This window comes from Elephas maximus, chromosome 3, assembly GCF_024166365.1.
Source record: "Elephas maximus indicus isolate mEleMax1 chromosome 3, mEleMax1 primary haplotype, whole genome shotgun sequence".
NCBI classification, from domain to species: Eukaryota; Metazoa; Chordata; class Mammalia; order Proboscidea; family Elephantidae; genus Elephas; species Elephas maximus.
The window spans coordinates 98,028,969-98,042,732 of record NC_064821.1 but is presented as its reverse complement, the minus strand read 5'-3'; the positions used below and the strand labels follow the sequence as shown (position 1 = coordinate 98,042,732).

Genomic DNA, 13,764 nt, shown 5'->3' with positions numbered 1-13,764 from the left:
CGTTTTCAATTAACACAGACTGCTCTGCTGAGTTTTATGGATCCTCAGAGCCATATAAAGTTTATGGATCCTCAGAGCCATATAAAGCCTTCCTAGACAAGAAGGGGGATATAAGCAAATAAATAATGCGATGCATTTTAGATCAGAACCCGGGCTTTCTGCCTTCAGTGTCCAGGGCTTTCTCCAAGACCCTGAAGCAGCCTCTGACTTCTCTCTGCACAGGATGAGAACTTAATAAAGGCTCATTTTCAGCCCTTGACACTCCCGGGCTCCCCAAGTTGCAAGAGGGAGTCTGCTGGAGGGAGGCTGGGTCTAGAACTGTCTGAGCCCACAGTGCTGAGCTCAGGACTCACGTGTGTGTGCATTGGGGTGGAGTTAGGCTGCCTGGTGGGTCAGGGGGAGGGAATGCCAGGCCTCACCTTGGTCAACTGGTCCCCCTCGCGCCAGAGGCAGAAGCCCGAGCAGAGGGTCTCCCCACGCTTGTACTCTGGCGTCTCAGAATGTGTGGGCAGGGTGACTGACCTCAGCGCAATGATATATGGGTCCCTGTAACAGCAGAAGCATGGGGGAGGCGCAAGGGTTGGCCACAGAAGAAGGTCAGGGTCCGTTCTGCCCAGCCAAGACATGGGTCCTGTCCCCATTCTCAGGCTCTGGAGCCCACCCTCTGACATTGATGCCCTCCCCAAGAGTCTTAAACATATGTCTTCATGCCCCAGCCCCTAAGAGGAGACCCCTGTGGGTTAGCAGTCTTGGGTTCACCAGGAGCCAGTGTGACTTCACAGTGGGCTCCCAGAACAGCCCCTCCATTGCAGATGCTCAGGGCAAGAGTTGTGTGTTTGCGGGTATTTTTTCCTCATGTTTTGGCCCCTGTCTCTAATGGAAGTGAGGCCATCTGCACTGGCATTCCATCCATGGCACAGTGGGCAGGCTCACCACCCTCCAGTCAAAACGAGGCTCTCTGAGCACAGAGGCCAAGGAGGTGGGCTTGTGAGAAATGTCCTGTCAATGGCCTGGGCAAGGCAGCCTCAGCTGCCCCAGGGACAGAGATGGCCCTGCTTTAGAGCACGAGTGAGTGGAGGGGAAGTGGGTGCTCCTGTCTCCATTTTGTCCAGCCATGGCAGCTTGGAGGGGTCTGGCGTGGTACCTGGGGCCCCTCCGCCAAAAGGAAGCAGAGCTCTGACTCTAGGTTGACATCCCATCCCCGGGGAGGGAGATGAGCCTCCCTTCTCCCCACCCTGCTGCGCCTCTCAGCAGGCAGACACCCACCCGTTGTCGCAAGGCTTCCGCCGCGAGGCCAGGATCACAAAGTCGTGGGGCTTGGTGTCACTGCCGAGGGCAGGGCTGATGACGTGGTAGATGCCATCGTCCTCGTCCACCTGCTGCACTAGCTCCACATTCCTGTCAGGAGGACAAGAGCTCAGGGCCCATTGGGGTCACCCAGCTCCTTGAGGGAGCCACAGTCCCTCCCATGCTTCAGCCTCTCTGAGCATCTTCTGCAGTGACACTATCCCCAGCACTGCTCAGCAGGGACCAGCAGGAAGGCAGGAAGCTCCAGTCAAGATGGGGACACAAACACACAGAGGCACGTACACAAGCAAATGCATACACGAGGACACAGAACAGATCCAGAAATGTATAGACATATGCACACAGGTGGGTACACGTGCACAGACTCGTGGATAGAGCCCGGCACACACACAGATCCACACATGTCCACACACACCTACGCGGGGGCACCCACCCCATGCACGTGTGACAATTCAGCCCTTGCATTTGCAATTTACTGAGCACCGCTGTATGCCAGGTGCTGCTCTAAGTGCTTCACATTTAACCTCCCAACAGCCCCTTGCGGTGCTACTCTTATTAACCCCATTTTACAGATAGGGAAGCTGAGACTTAGGGACGGAGCTGCCCATGGTCACAGAGCCAATAAGGAAGGCTGCTGGGTGCCTGAGCTGGGCCCCAAGCCTGGGTACACAGCAGGCATGTGCCCAGGTGCACACGCACAGGTTTACACCTACACCCAAGTACACACACAGGGCATCCACACAGAGATACACATGGCTGTGTCCAGACCCACCGCCTCCTGCCCAATCTTCCACCCTTCCTCAGTGGCTGGGTAGGGTGGGGGGCAGCCATCAGGGGGCTCTCTTTCCCCTCAGCCCACCCCCTAACCAACCCCATAATGTATCAAGAGCTGATCTTGGCTTTCAGTGCCCACATGGGTCCACCTCCTCTAATAAGCCTTCCTACCAAATGCAACCCTCCTCCCACATCCCTCACCAGATGACCTCTCAAGCTTCTAGAATGCACTCCCTCTGGGGCCTGGGGTCACCTAGACCAGGACGTTTTAAAGCAACACAGCCCTTTTTGCACTTAGGCAGAAAGCCCGTGTAAACACAGCTGTAAGAGGGCCTGCTCTGGTGAAGACAGATGGGGGTAAGTAAGAAGAAGGAGGCCAATTTGCCAAAACCAACCCGCCAAATGACCAGCTCACTGAATTTCCAAATACTCAGATCCTTCTTATGGATATCCTGAAGGATAAAGTCTCCTCATGAATAAGCCACTCAAGAAATGACCAAAGAACTCCCAAAAGCAAGGGTGTTTGCACAACCGAAAATGACTTTAAAAGTGATTTGAGGAAAGTATCCGTTGAAACTTAAAAATTCCCGTATTAAACACTGAAATTTTGGCTACTTTCCTAAGAACATATTTATCTTCCTTGACTAAGTTCAAGAAGATATTCACATAAGGAATCGGTAAATTTGGCAAACAAATGTATGCATAAGAAGACTTTGCCATCCATAGTCATTGACTATATTAAAAAATAACACATTCAGTTACACTTTCATAAGAATTGCCAAGTTTGGTAAATTCAGCAAATTGGCCATTAGTCAGTTGTCCTGGACCTTGGGAGGGGGTCCCGGAGCCCTGCCCACTCTCTCAGCGCCCCTGTCCACCAGCAGTTCCTGAGCCCCCTTTGAAAACTTAGGACTCCACAGACCACGGTTTGGAAATCACTGATCTGTCTCTGAGTTCAAGTGCATGACCCACTCCCCAAGTGTCCAGCCCCTCACCGGTAGTGTTTGTCCCACTCCGGCCTCCGGTGCAGGTCAGAGAGCAGCAGGAAGGCCTGGGCCGCATCCACACACACCACCATTTCCACATGGAAGGAGAGGAACTTGTCATCCTCCAGGGTGTACAGGCGCACCTGCAGCGGACAGAGGACAGCCTCGTTCCTGCTCCCCCTCCCCGGACTCTGCCATGGGGTGGAGTGGGCAGGCTGGAACGCTGGCTTGTTCTGTGACTGTGAACTAGTGACTCGACCTCTCTGAGCCTCAGTTTCATCCTCATGAAGAATTGAGAGAATTCAGTACAATTGGACAGGAAAGTGCCTTGAGAAGCAGCGACTGAGGCAACAGTGCAATGGATCTTCTAAGTCAGGAGCCCATCCAACCCCAATGTCACAGGTGAGGAAGTGACTTGCCCAAGGGCACAGGAAGTCGGTGGCAGGGCTTGGGTCTTCTCTCAGCCGGTGTTTTTCCCCTATCCCCCACCCCAACAGTGACTCACTGCAGAAGGGGCAGAGAGGGGCGAGCAGTTGGGCAGAGAGCAGCATAGAAGAGAGATCGGGGGCATAAGGTGGGCGGGAGAGAAAGGACTTTCTGGTTCTTCACTCCAGGCCCTGTGCAGGTGGCTGTATTTCTGCAACTGGGTTGGTTCCATGATCTCCCCAATTCATTTCCAGAAACCCCCTTTTGACATGAGCAGTTTGAGAGAGTTTCTGTTGCTTGCAATCAGTTATGTCTAAGCAAGACAAAGGACTCTGGCTGCTCAGAGAAGAAAGGAAAGAAGGGTGCAGTCAGCTACCTCATTGATCTCCGAGGACAGTGCCCAGTTGTCCTTGGCCATGAGCATCTTCAGGGAGGAGACGTTGTTGTAGCTCAGGTACACCTGGACAGAGCACACAGAGAAGCTATACTCTTCCCCTTCCTCAGGTGGCCCCTGTGCCAAGGCCATGCTAGTGTGGGGAAAGGAACCTGGATCGTGAATGGTGGAGGGGTACTCTGGAAAGAGCGCTGGGTTTTGGGACAGGAGGGCTAGGCTTGGCCAGCATGCTGTGTGACCCTCCCTGGATAAGTCACTTCTCCTCTCTGGGCCTCAGCTCCCTCCTGCCAAACAGGGGGAACCCAGGAAAGCCCTTTGTTAACGGTAACAGTGGTGAGGTACACCATTCAGACCCTCCCTGTTCCCTTCAGGCCTACCCCAAGCCCACTCTGACAAGAAGGGGAAGGTTGGGAGAGACCCCTGTGGCCCCGAGGGCTGTCCGCTCTGAGCAATGGGCCTTACCTGGTTGCTGGGGTCCCAGGGCACAGAGAGGGGCACCTCCGTTTGCTTACAGGACACAATGTACTTCCTGGGAGAGAGGGAAGATGACAACCTGGGTCTCTTAGAAGCCCCATCCCTTCAACAGACTTTACTGTAGGCCTAGTGTCCACCAGGCCCTACGCCAAGCTCAGCAGGTAGGAGACACTCTCCTGCCTGACTAGGAAGACTGGGTGGGCGCAGTGATCTGAGAGCACGCAAACTTAGCCCAGTACACCGACAGCAGCTCAGAGGCAGGGAACAAGCTGGGGAGGAAGGGTGTCAGGTTTAAATCTCAGTTCCCCTACACCTTTGCTGAGCAACTCTGGCTTTGGCTTTTTTTTTTTTTTTTGCTGTTGAGTCGACTCCAAATCATGGGGACCCCATGTGTGTCAGAGTAGAACTGTGCCCTGTAGGGTTTCCAGTGGCTGATTTTTTAGAAGTGGATCTCCAGGCCTTTCTTCTAAGGCACCTCTAGGTAGACCTTATGGTCAGCAGCCAAGCACGTTAACAGTTTGGTCCACTCAGAGACTCCCTGGCTAAGGCTACTTTACTTTTCTGCCTCAGTGTCCTGATCTATAAAATGGGCTAGGAGTCATAGCTGCCTCACAGGGTCATCATGAGAACAGTGCCTGGTACATAGTAAATGCTCCATAAATGCATACTTTTTTTTTATTATTATTAACAAAGGTTTGTGAACCCTCATGTGTTCAACAGCACTTCAGAGTGCGTAAAGTGCTTTCGCAGCACAGTCTGACCCACCTGGGCTTGCATCTTGAGCAAGCTGCATCTCCTGCTGGTGCCTTTCTTCACCTGCCAAACGGGCACCAGAGTCCACGGAATAACACAGGCTTGAAAATCGGCCAGACTTGGCCAGGTTCAAATTCTGAGTCTGCAGATCATTCCTACCTGTGTGGCCTTGGCCAAGCCACTTAACCCCTCCGTCCTCAGTATCTTCACCTGTACAATGCGCCAATGAGACTACTACTGTATAATAAGGCCAAAACCAGAGGCTGTCTGTACAGGACCCAGCTGTGCCTGGAACATGGGGGCAGCACTGATGAAATGTGAGTGCCCTGGGGCCGGTGGAGCAGGCAAATAGCCACCACCCACCTGTCCAGGCGGATCTTCTTCCTGGCACTGGCCTCTCGGTACCGCCGCTCACCATCCTGAGGAGGGAAGCAGGGACAGACCATGGTGTGGGCAGGTCAACAAGCCAGCCTCCCCACTACCCAAGCACCCTAGGAGGCCCTGCAGCCCTAAAGTAGAGTTCAGGTCTTAATCAGCAGCCAGAGGCAAACCACCTGGTCAGGAAAGCACCCAGGGACTGAGCTCCAGCCCCAGGCCCCCTCAGACTCAGGGTGACTTGGGGAATGCCTCTTCCCCTCAGTGGACCTCTGTTTCCTCTCCTATAACAGGGATCCTTAGAGGGTGCTGACTCTTCTAAAGTGCTCGCATGTACCTTTTCATCTAATCCTTAGGAACAGCACTCTGAGGTTGGTGCCATTACTTCTCTCATTTTACAGAGGAGGAAACTGAGGGACACAAAAGTGAAGTGGCTTACCCAAGGTCACAGCAGTGGTAAGAGGTGGAGCCAGGATCAGAGCCCAAATGGCCTGACTTGGAGCCCACTCTTTTAACTACTACCTGTAATGTCTCCCTCGCCCCCATTTTCGAGGATTAAATGGCAGAAGGACTGTGAAAAGCACCTTGTAAACTGTAACTGTGCCCACCCATCTGCAAGGCTCCCCACTCCTCCACCCACCACCCACTCTTGACTGCCCAACCTCTGGCTGCAGAGTGGTAGGTTTTTCACAGCCCATGCTTATTAGCCTTGCAAAGCAGGCAGGCAGGGCAGTGGCCTTCCCAGAGAGAGGAAGAGACTTCTTCAAGGTCAAAGCCTGCTGGGCCTTGACCGAACTCCAGGGCCTGGAGCACAGGAGGCATGTGGGAGCATTTTTTTAAAGACAGCCTCCAAATCCAGCTCCTGACTCTTGTCCCCGGTGCTCTCTGCTCTCTCATCACCCCTTGCTGAGGGCTTCCAGGGTTCATCAGGCATGGGGCTAAGTTCCACGGTCAGTAGCTCATATCACCCCCAATAGCCCTGTGAGGCAGGGACTGCCCATACACCCATTGTACAGACAGGGACTGAAGCTCGCAAGGGCACCACCTAGAATGTGGCACCTGACTCCAAAGCCAGTGCTCTTCCAGCTCCACGGGCTTGTGAGCACCAACTGACACCCAACTGTGAGCTAGACTCTCATGCACGTTCAGGGTTCTTCCAAGCAGAAGGAGGGACCCACCTTGCACCAGGGGCATTATCAGGGGTCACAGGCAGAGCACTCAGAGGGGCAGAGCTGGGCCCCTCACTCCCCTGGGCCTATCAGGGGGCTGATAGGTCCCACCAGCCTGGGCAGAGAGGGAGGAGAGTCAGTGGGTGAAGCAGGGCACTGCTTCCACTCACCCCAGGCTGGGGCCGAATCCAGGGAAGCTTCTGGGGCTGGTCATCTGCATCCAGGACCACGAAGGTCATGAAGGCGCTGTTGATGTGTCGCCGGTGGGTCTCGGCCCCCTGGCGGTAGGCCTCCACGCACACACCCACCTCCATGCTGTGGGAGAGGGGAAGGCTGCTTCTATTCTGGACAGACCTTCCTGAGGCAGTGCCCCCTCTCCCCACACCCCCCACACACTTAGGGGCACACACACTCTTGCAGTTCTCCCAGCAACTCAGAGCAGAGTCCCACTGGCAGGAGCCTAGAATAGCTCCCTCCCTCCCATCAATGTTTGCAGAGCACCTACTGCATGCCCAGCCCTGGGATAGACACTCCACCACCACCACCACCACCAGTTGCCATCGAGTCAACTCATGGCAACCCCAAGTGTGTCAGAGTAGAACTGTGCTCCACAGGGTTTTCGATAGCTGGTTTTTCTGAAGTAGATTGCCAGGCCTTTCTTCCGCAGCACCACTGGGTGGGCTAGAACTGCCAACCTTTCAGTTAGCACCCGAGCACGTTAACCATTTATACTACCCAGAGACTCTGTAGTAGACACTGGGGACACAAAAATGAATAAACCTGTCCGGTCCATGCCCTCATGGGCTAACAGCTAGGGAAAGGGTCACAAACAAGTAAGCAAAGATATCAATATGTAATTACGAACTGCAAAGGGTTATGAAAGGAAATAAGCAGAGAGGTAGGGGTAGAGAGCCTAATTAGAATAAAGGTTCGTTACCCACTATTACAGCACTGTACCAGCTGGGCGCCTGACAGCTCAGTTGCCGCTGTTCATGCGTCTTTCTGTCTATATTAATTTAATAATAGCAGCCACCACATTTCTTCTCGCTTGGGAAGTTCTATAATCTCAAAATGTAGACATTATACAAATGGGGAGACCAAGACCCAGAATGGGGCAGAAACGTGCCCAAGGTCAAATAACCAGTCAGGAAGAGAACCTAGTTAAGGGTTTCTTCCCTGCACAGTAGCAGAATGTGTGCTAGTTGGGCAGCAAATGATGATGATGATTATGATGGTGGTGGTGGTGGTGGTGGTGGTGGCCAGCAGCAGCAGCAGTGGCTGGTCTTAACTGAACATTTTCTCGGGCCTTCTGCTAATAACATCTCATTGAATCCTCACAGCTATGAGATAATTGAGTTGAGTTCCATTTCACAGACAAAAGAACTAAAGTCCAGAAAGGTTTAATAAGTTGCCCAAGGTCACACAGCGAGTAAGAGGTAGGGCCAAAACCTGAATCCAGGCAGGCTGGCTCTAAAGCCCTTACTATTAATGAGTACACGAAAAAAAATCAAACCAAACCCATTGCTGTCAAGTCGATTCTGATTCATAGTGACCCTGTGATCTTTAAAGTCACCAAGAAACACTTATTTAAAGTCAGTTTTCATGGGAGTGGGGATCGGAATTCATTCCAAAGGTCAGGACCGAGAGGGCTAACTGTTGTCTTAGAAAATGGGTGAGAAAGGGCTTGCTAAGCGGCAGAGAGTGGCAGGAGGTAGGCCTGGGATCTGAGCACCTACAGTATGCCAGGCCTGGAGCCAGGGCCAGGGAGAGAGACAGAGCCACACTGAGCACTTGGTACATCCCCAGACAGCACAAGGGCTGGGGGAGCACAGAGGAGGGGTCCCCGCCCCAGCCTAAGTCTTGGTGGTAGTGGGGGGACTCTGCAGCCAGGCGGGAGGTTAGACCTTGTCTGCAGGGTGATAGGCAGGTCCTAGTGGGTAGGAGTCCCTTCTTGGGTCAGGACAAGCCCTCTGCCCTGGGGGACCCAGCCCCACCCATCCCAGCCCCTCACCTATGCTTGAAGGCGTTGTTCACAATGGCCTTGAGCACCAAGCGGTCCCCCACCTGGGATGGGCCCCGGAAGTGGAACATCTCAATGGCCTTCAGCGTAGGATGGGCGTAGCACAGCCGGCTGGAAAAAGGCCAGGAGGGGTCAAGAGAAATCCCCGGGTGCTTTAGCCACTGGCTTGGGCCACCTTGCTTCCCCTGCTCCCATCTCCAGAAGTGGCCCAGAACCACAGGGACTGCCCTCTGGCCCACCAGCCCCCACCCAGCCCAACAACAGTTCTGCCCAGAGGAACAGAACTAAAGTCCCATTTCATAGTTAGAACACGGAGGTCTATGTGCATAGCTGGAAAGGAGCTGACAGAGGAAAGCCTAGGGCAGAGCTTGGAGTAAAACCCCTGCCCCATTTTCCTTCCAACTTTTACTTCTTAGCACCTGCTGTTCTCAGTACATGGAAGCCCTTCCCCTACTCAAAGCTACTTGTCATTCAAGGCCCAGCTCAACTGCCCCTCCTTCAGGAAGTCCTCCCTGACCACCGAGGCTCTCACCCTCCTCTGAGATGGTATGGCCCCTTACAGCTGGAGCTGCCTGAAATGCATTGCTATGCACTGTCTCCACAGATTAGACACAGAGGAGGGCCCATTTAAGCTAGGCTCTAAAGGACGAGGAGTTCACCTGGCTAGGAGGGCACTTCAGGCAGAGGGAAACAGCAAACACGAAGTCATGGAGGTACGAGAGTGTTAGTCAGTCAGTGAAAGGCAGTTATCATAACTTTTTTTTTTAAAAAAAGACCAAAAAAACTCCTGATATTTAGGGTAGAACAGGCCCTAAAAACCCATTACTGTCAAGTTCATTCTAACCCATAGCGACCCTAGAGAACAGAGTAGAGCTGACCCATAGGGTTTCCAAGGAGTAGCTGGTAGACTTGAACTGCCGACTTTTTGGTTAGGAGCCAAACACTCAACCACTCGGCCACCAGGGCTCCCAGAACAAGGCCTGGATAGGCACAAAAGGTTATAGAAGGAATTATTTTTAGTCTAGGAAGAAGGGAACCATCAGAGACGCGTTCATGGGAGAGGTGGGTGGGGCTTTAGCAGACCAAGATGAGTAGGGGATATCATGGTGGAACGTTAGACCCAGAGCAAAGGCAAGGGGCAGGAATGTGGAGGATGGGAGTGGGGAATGGCCAAAAGCTTGACTTGAAGAGAGCCTAAGACACAAGGAAGAGAGCAGGCAGAGCCAGACCAAGGCACCCTGGGGCCAGGATGAGGGCTTGGCATCTACCACGCAGGCTATGGAGGAAAGGTCGGCCCACAGAACATCATTTCCCTCTGGCTCTCTGGATTTGAAAGCCCTGGGTTACCCCAACAGAAGAGCCAAGATGTCAAAACATCAAATGCCAACACCAAGCTGGGGTTTCTCCCAGAGAGGGAACTGGCAAAGGGAAGGAGGGGGAAAGGGGAGACAGGAGGTGGAGGCAGGGCACTCTCCCCTCACCTGGCTGCAATGGTGGCCACGTTCTCCATCCAGGCCATGATCTGGCCACCAAAGGTATTGCCCTGGTGATTGGCGTGGGGGGGTAGGACCAGCTCCACGCTCTCCACTCGGGTCTTCTCAGCTGGCACCATGTGGCTGCAGTCTCTCCTCTCCAGATCTGACCAGGGAAGGGGACAAGGGAAGGGATGCAGACACCTATGAGAAGGTTCCCAAGGGCAGCCCCTACCCCCTATCCAAAACCAAAAAAAAAAAACAAACCCATTGCCTTCCAGTTGATTCCAACTCATAGTGACCCTACAGGACAGAGTAGAACTGCCCCCATAGTGTTTCCAAGGAGCGCCTGGTGGATTTGAACGGCCAATCCTTTTGATCAGCAGCCATAACTCTTAACCACTACACCATCCATGTAGGTTCCTTTATTTACTCAACACTAGGTGTGCATGAAGCCCTGGTGGCACAGTGGTTAAGCAGTCAGCTGCTAACTGAAAGGTTGCTGGTTTGAATCACCCACCACTCCTTGGAAACCCTATGGGGCGGTTCTACTCTGTCCTATAGGGTTACTATGAGTCAGAATCGACTTGACGGCAATGGGTTTGTTTTTATCTTTTTCTTTAAGTGTGCATACATATAGGGTCGCCAGGAGATTGGGGCCAACTCATAGCAGCTAACAAGTGTGCATAAGGCTTGGGCTGGTCCTGAATGAGGAACCGGGGTTGGGGTGGAAACGTGGATGAGAGAGATGAGCCTGTCACAGGACAGTAGACAACAGCTTTGGAGACAAGACACACCTGGGTCCGAACCTCAGCTCCACCTCATACTGGCTGTGTGACCACGGGCAAGACCGGTAATCTCTCTGAACCTCAATTTCCTCATCTGTAAAAGGTATGTCAAATCCAGCCTGATAGGACTATTTCAAGATGAAATATGATCGCAGTTATAAAGTGCAGTAGACACGCTCTCAAAAAGGATAGCCCAATACTGCCCAGTTCTTGGGGGCAATGGCATTAGAATATCCTCAGCAAGAGAGGCCAGACAGTGGACAGAGCCTTGAGGGCCAAGGGAGCAGATGCTGACACCCCTACCCAGCCCATTTGTCTCCCAGGGAGAGAGACGTCACCAGGGAGGGCCCATCACAAAGGTGGCATTTCTCTTGGCTTGCAGGCCACTCAGAGACGCCACAGAAGGGAAGGTTGAGGGTGGCCTGAGCCAAGACCTGCCCAAGGAGCAATGAGGTCTTTGGCTTAGTCAGATTTGAGGGCAAGGAAAGGGACCGCACAGAAGAGGCTGATCGGACAGCGGAGGACCCCAGGTGCCAGGCTGAGGGGGCAGAGAGCTGCAGGAGGTCTGTCAAGATAGGGTAACTAGGAGGCTGCAGTGGAATGGGTGGGTCCAATGAGGCCTCAATGAGGCTCGGGGAGCTGGGCAGCACAGCCAGGGCCTCCAGCCCCAGCATAAACACGCGCAGAAATTCAGAGTGCAATGAGCCGCTTTCACTGGGGTCAACGCACTCCATCTGCTCACTCCCCACTCTGGGAAGCTGAGCTACCTTTAACGTGTCCTTAGATTGCCTCCAGGTGGTTTCCAGGAAGGACTTGGCATTCTAATATTCTGGAGACTGGTAAACAAACCCAAGGTCACCCCTCTGGGTCTTCACCTACTGTGCCCCCATCAGTAATGCTTTCCTCGCCTCTCTACCTGTCAAAGCCCTACCCACTCCAAAGCAGATCTTTGTGTACGATACGGAACAATCTCCAATATTCATTTTTAAGGGGGGAAAAGCAAGAGACAGGACAGTATGTACTATATGTTCCCATCTAGGTAAAAAGTGGGAGCTAAGGAGTCCTGGTGGCACAATGGTTAAGCACTTGGCTGATAACTGAAAGGTTCGTGGTTCAAACCAAAAACCTGACAGTCTGCTCTTGCAAAGATTACAGCCAAGGAAACCCTATGGGGCAGTTCTACTCTGTCATATATGGCTGAATTGACTCGATAGCACACAACAACAACAAAGTAATATATACATATGCTTAAATACGCAGAAGATGCTTCTGGAAAGATACCCAAAACAGGTAACAGTAGTTGCCTCTGGCAAGGGTGCCCAGGTTCTGGGGTAGGAGAGAGTCTTGCTTTTTATTCTATACTTGTTTAAGTACATGTATATATGTATTTTTTAAAATCCTACTGAGTCTTCAAGGCTGGGCTCAGTACTACCTTCCCAAATACCATGGCTTCTATGTTTCGTTCATAACAAAGGACTCTTGGTATGTGCTAACCCCACTTCTCAGGGACCGTGAGGCTAAAAGGGTCATGTAGGCCTGAGGCCACCAGTGGCTGAACATTCCAAGTAGACCCCCCCCTCCTTCTGCCCATTGACGGCCCAAAGTGGGGGAGGGGGACATGCAGGGTGCCAGCTGCCCTCCCACCCACAGCCAGCAGCCGCTCACCATCCTGAATGGGGAAGTTGGCTAGGAGGTCCTTGATAGTGTCCGCATAGACCAGCCGCATGCGCCGGCGCTCAGCAGCCACGCTGTGCTCCATCTTCTCCTCCTCTGTCTGAGGCGTGGTCTGCTTCAGTTTCACCTGGTGGCCAGCAGAGGGGGTGGTAGGGGTTCAGGACAACTGTCCTGAAAGAATGCAGGGTCTGTCTCACCCCATCCCCATCTCAAGCCTGGGGCACGCACACAGTTGGCCTGAGGCTGCTGGTTGTTTGGTTATAAGTCTTCCCCTTCCCCTCCATTCCCATCCCATGCCTCTATGTTGACCTAATACATCATATTCATCCTTCAAACGTCCCTCCAGTCAATTGCACAGAGGAAGTAGGGGTTGTAAGACTGACAAATTCTCGTAAGGGATATGCAGTGATAAGTGGGGAAAAGACAGAGGGAAGGCTGCTGGGGTCAGTTCGCAGTGGGGGTGGGTCTTCCTCTGGGGACGGTGGATTGCCCCTGTTTCAGCTCCTCTGCTCGACCCCCAGCCTCCCTCGCCTGGTCCAGACCCTCTCTCTCAGTGCAAGCACCACTGGGCAGGCACCAAGGTTGCCAAGATGCATCCAGCTGCCAGGTGCTGCTGCCTACCTTGGAGAGCTCCCGGTGGGCCACAAAGGTGGCCAAGGCCTTGCACACACTCCATTGCTTCTCAGAGCACAGGTCCTCGGAAGTCACCTGGATCCCCACCTGGAGAGGAAGAATATGTGGGAGGTGTGAGAAGGAAGGAAGAGCTCACCAACCAAGGTCCCAAAGCTCAATGGGGCAGGAAGTGCTGTCCCAGGCCAGGCCATGAGTATTTCTGTCTCAACTGTTGAGTCTAGGAGATCCAGGATAGGTTCTGGTTCTGTCAAATTGACTCCCTGGGAAATCTTGGGCAAGTCTCCTCCCTTCTCTGGGCCTCAATTTCCTTATCTGTAAAATGGGGGTGATCATGCCTACCCACGCAGGGTTACTGAGAGGATTAAAATGAGAAGGTGTCTATGAAGGTGCTTTTAAAATACGTAACTCAGTTGCCATCAAGTTGCTTCCTACTCATGTTGGCCCCACATTTTTCAGAGTAGAACTACACTCCGTAGGATTTTCAATGGCTGTGAAACCCTGGTGGCGTAGTGGTTAAG

General features: G+C 53.0%; 1 protein-coding gene across 6 annotated transcripts in view; it reads right to left on the bottom strand.

The window, feature by feature from the left end:
* ACOT11 (acyl-CoA thioesterase 11) overlaps positions 1-13,764 on the bottom strand; it is a 75,720-nt gene that overhangs the window by 5,205 nt on the left and 56,751 nt on the right. For 5 of the 6 annotated variants that reach the window (XM_049879341.1, XM_049879340.1, XM_049879343.1 and 2 more), the window contains 11 exons: positions 13,235-13,333; positions 12,605-12,740; positions 10,161-10,317; positions 8,671-8,790; positions 6,830-6,974; positions 5,479-5,534; positions 4,351-4,417; positions 3,871-3,954; positions 3,078-3,211; positions 1,267-1,398; positions 420-546 (listed from right to left, as the gene is read on the bottom strand). In XM_049879341.1, coding sequence (XP_049735298.1) covers positions 420-546; positions 1,267-1,398; positions 3,078-3,211; positions 3,871-3,954; positions 4,351-4,417; positions 5,479-5,534; positions 6,830-6,974; positions 8,671-8,790; positions 10,161-10,317; positions 12,605-12,740; positions 13,235-13,333 — 1,257 coding nt within the window. The remainder of the gene's footprint in view (positions 1-419; positions 547-1,266; positions 1,399-3,077; positions 3,212-3,870; positions 3,955-4,350; positions 4,418-5,478; positions 5,535-6,829; positions 6,975-8,670; positions 8,791-10,160; positions 10,318-12,604; positions 12,741-13,234; positions 13,334-13,764) is intronic. The other variant, XM_049879342.1, reaches the window with a different exon arrangement.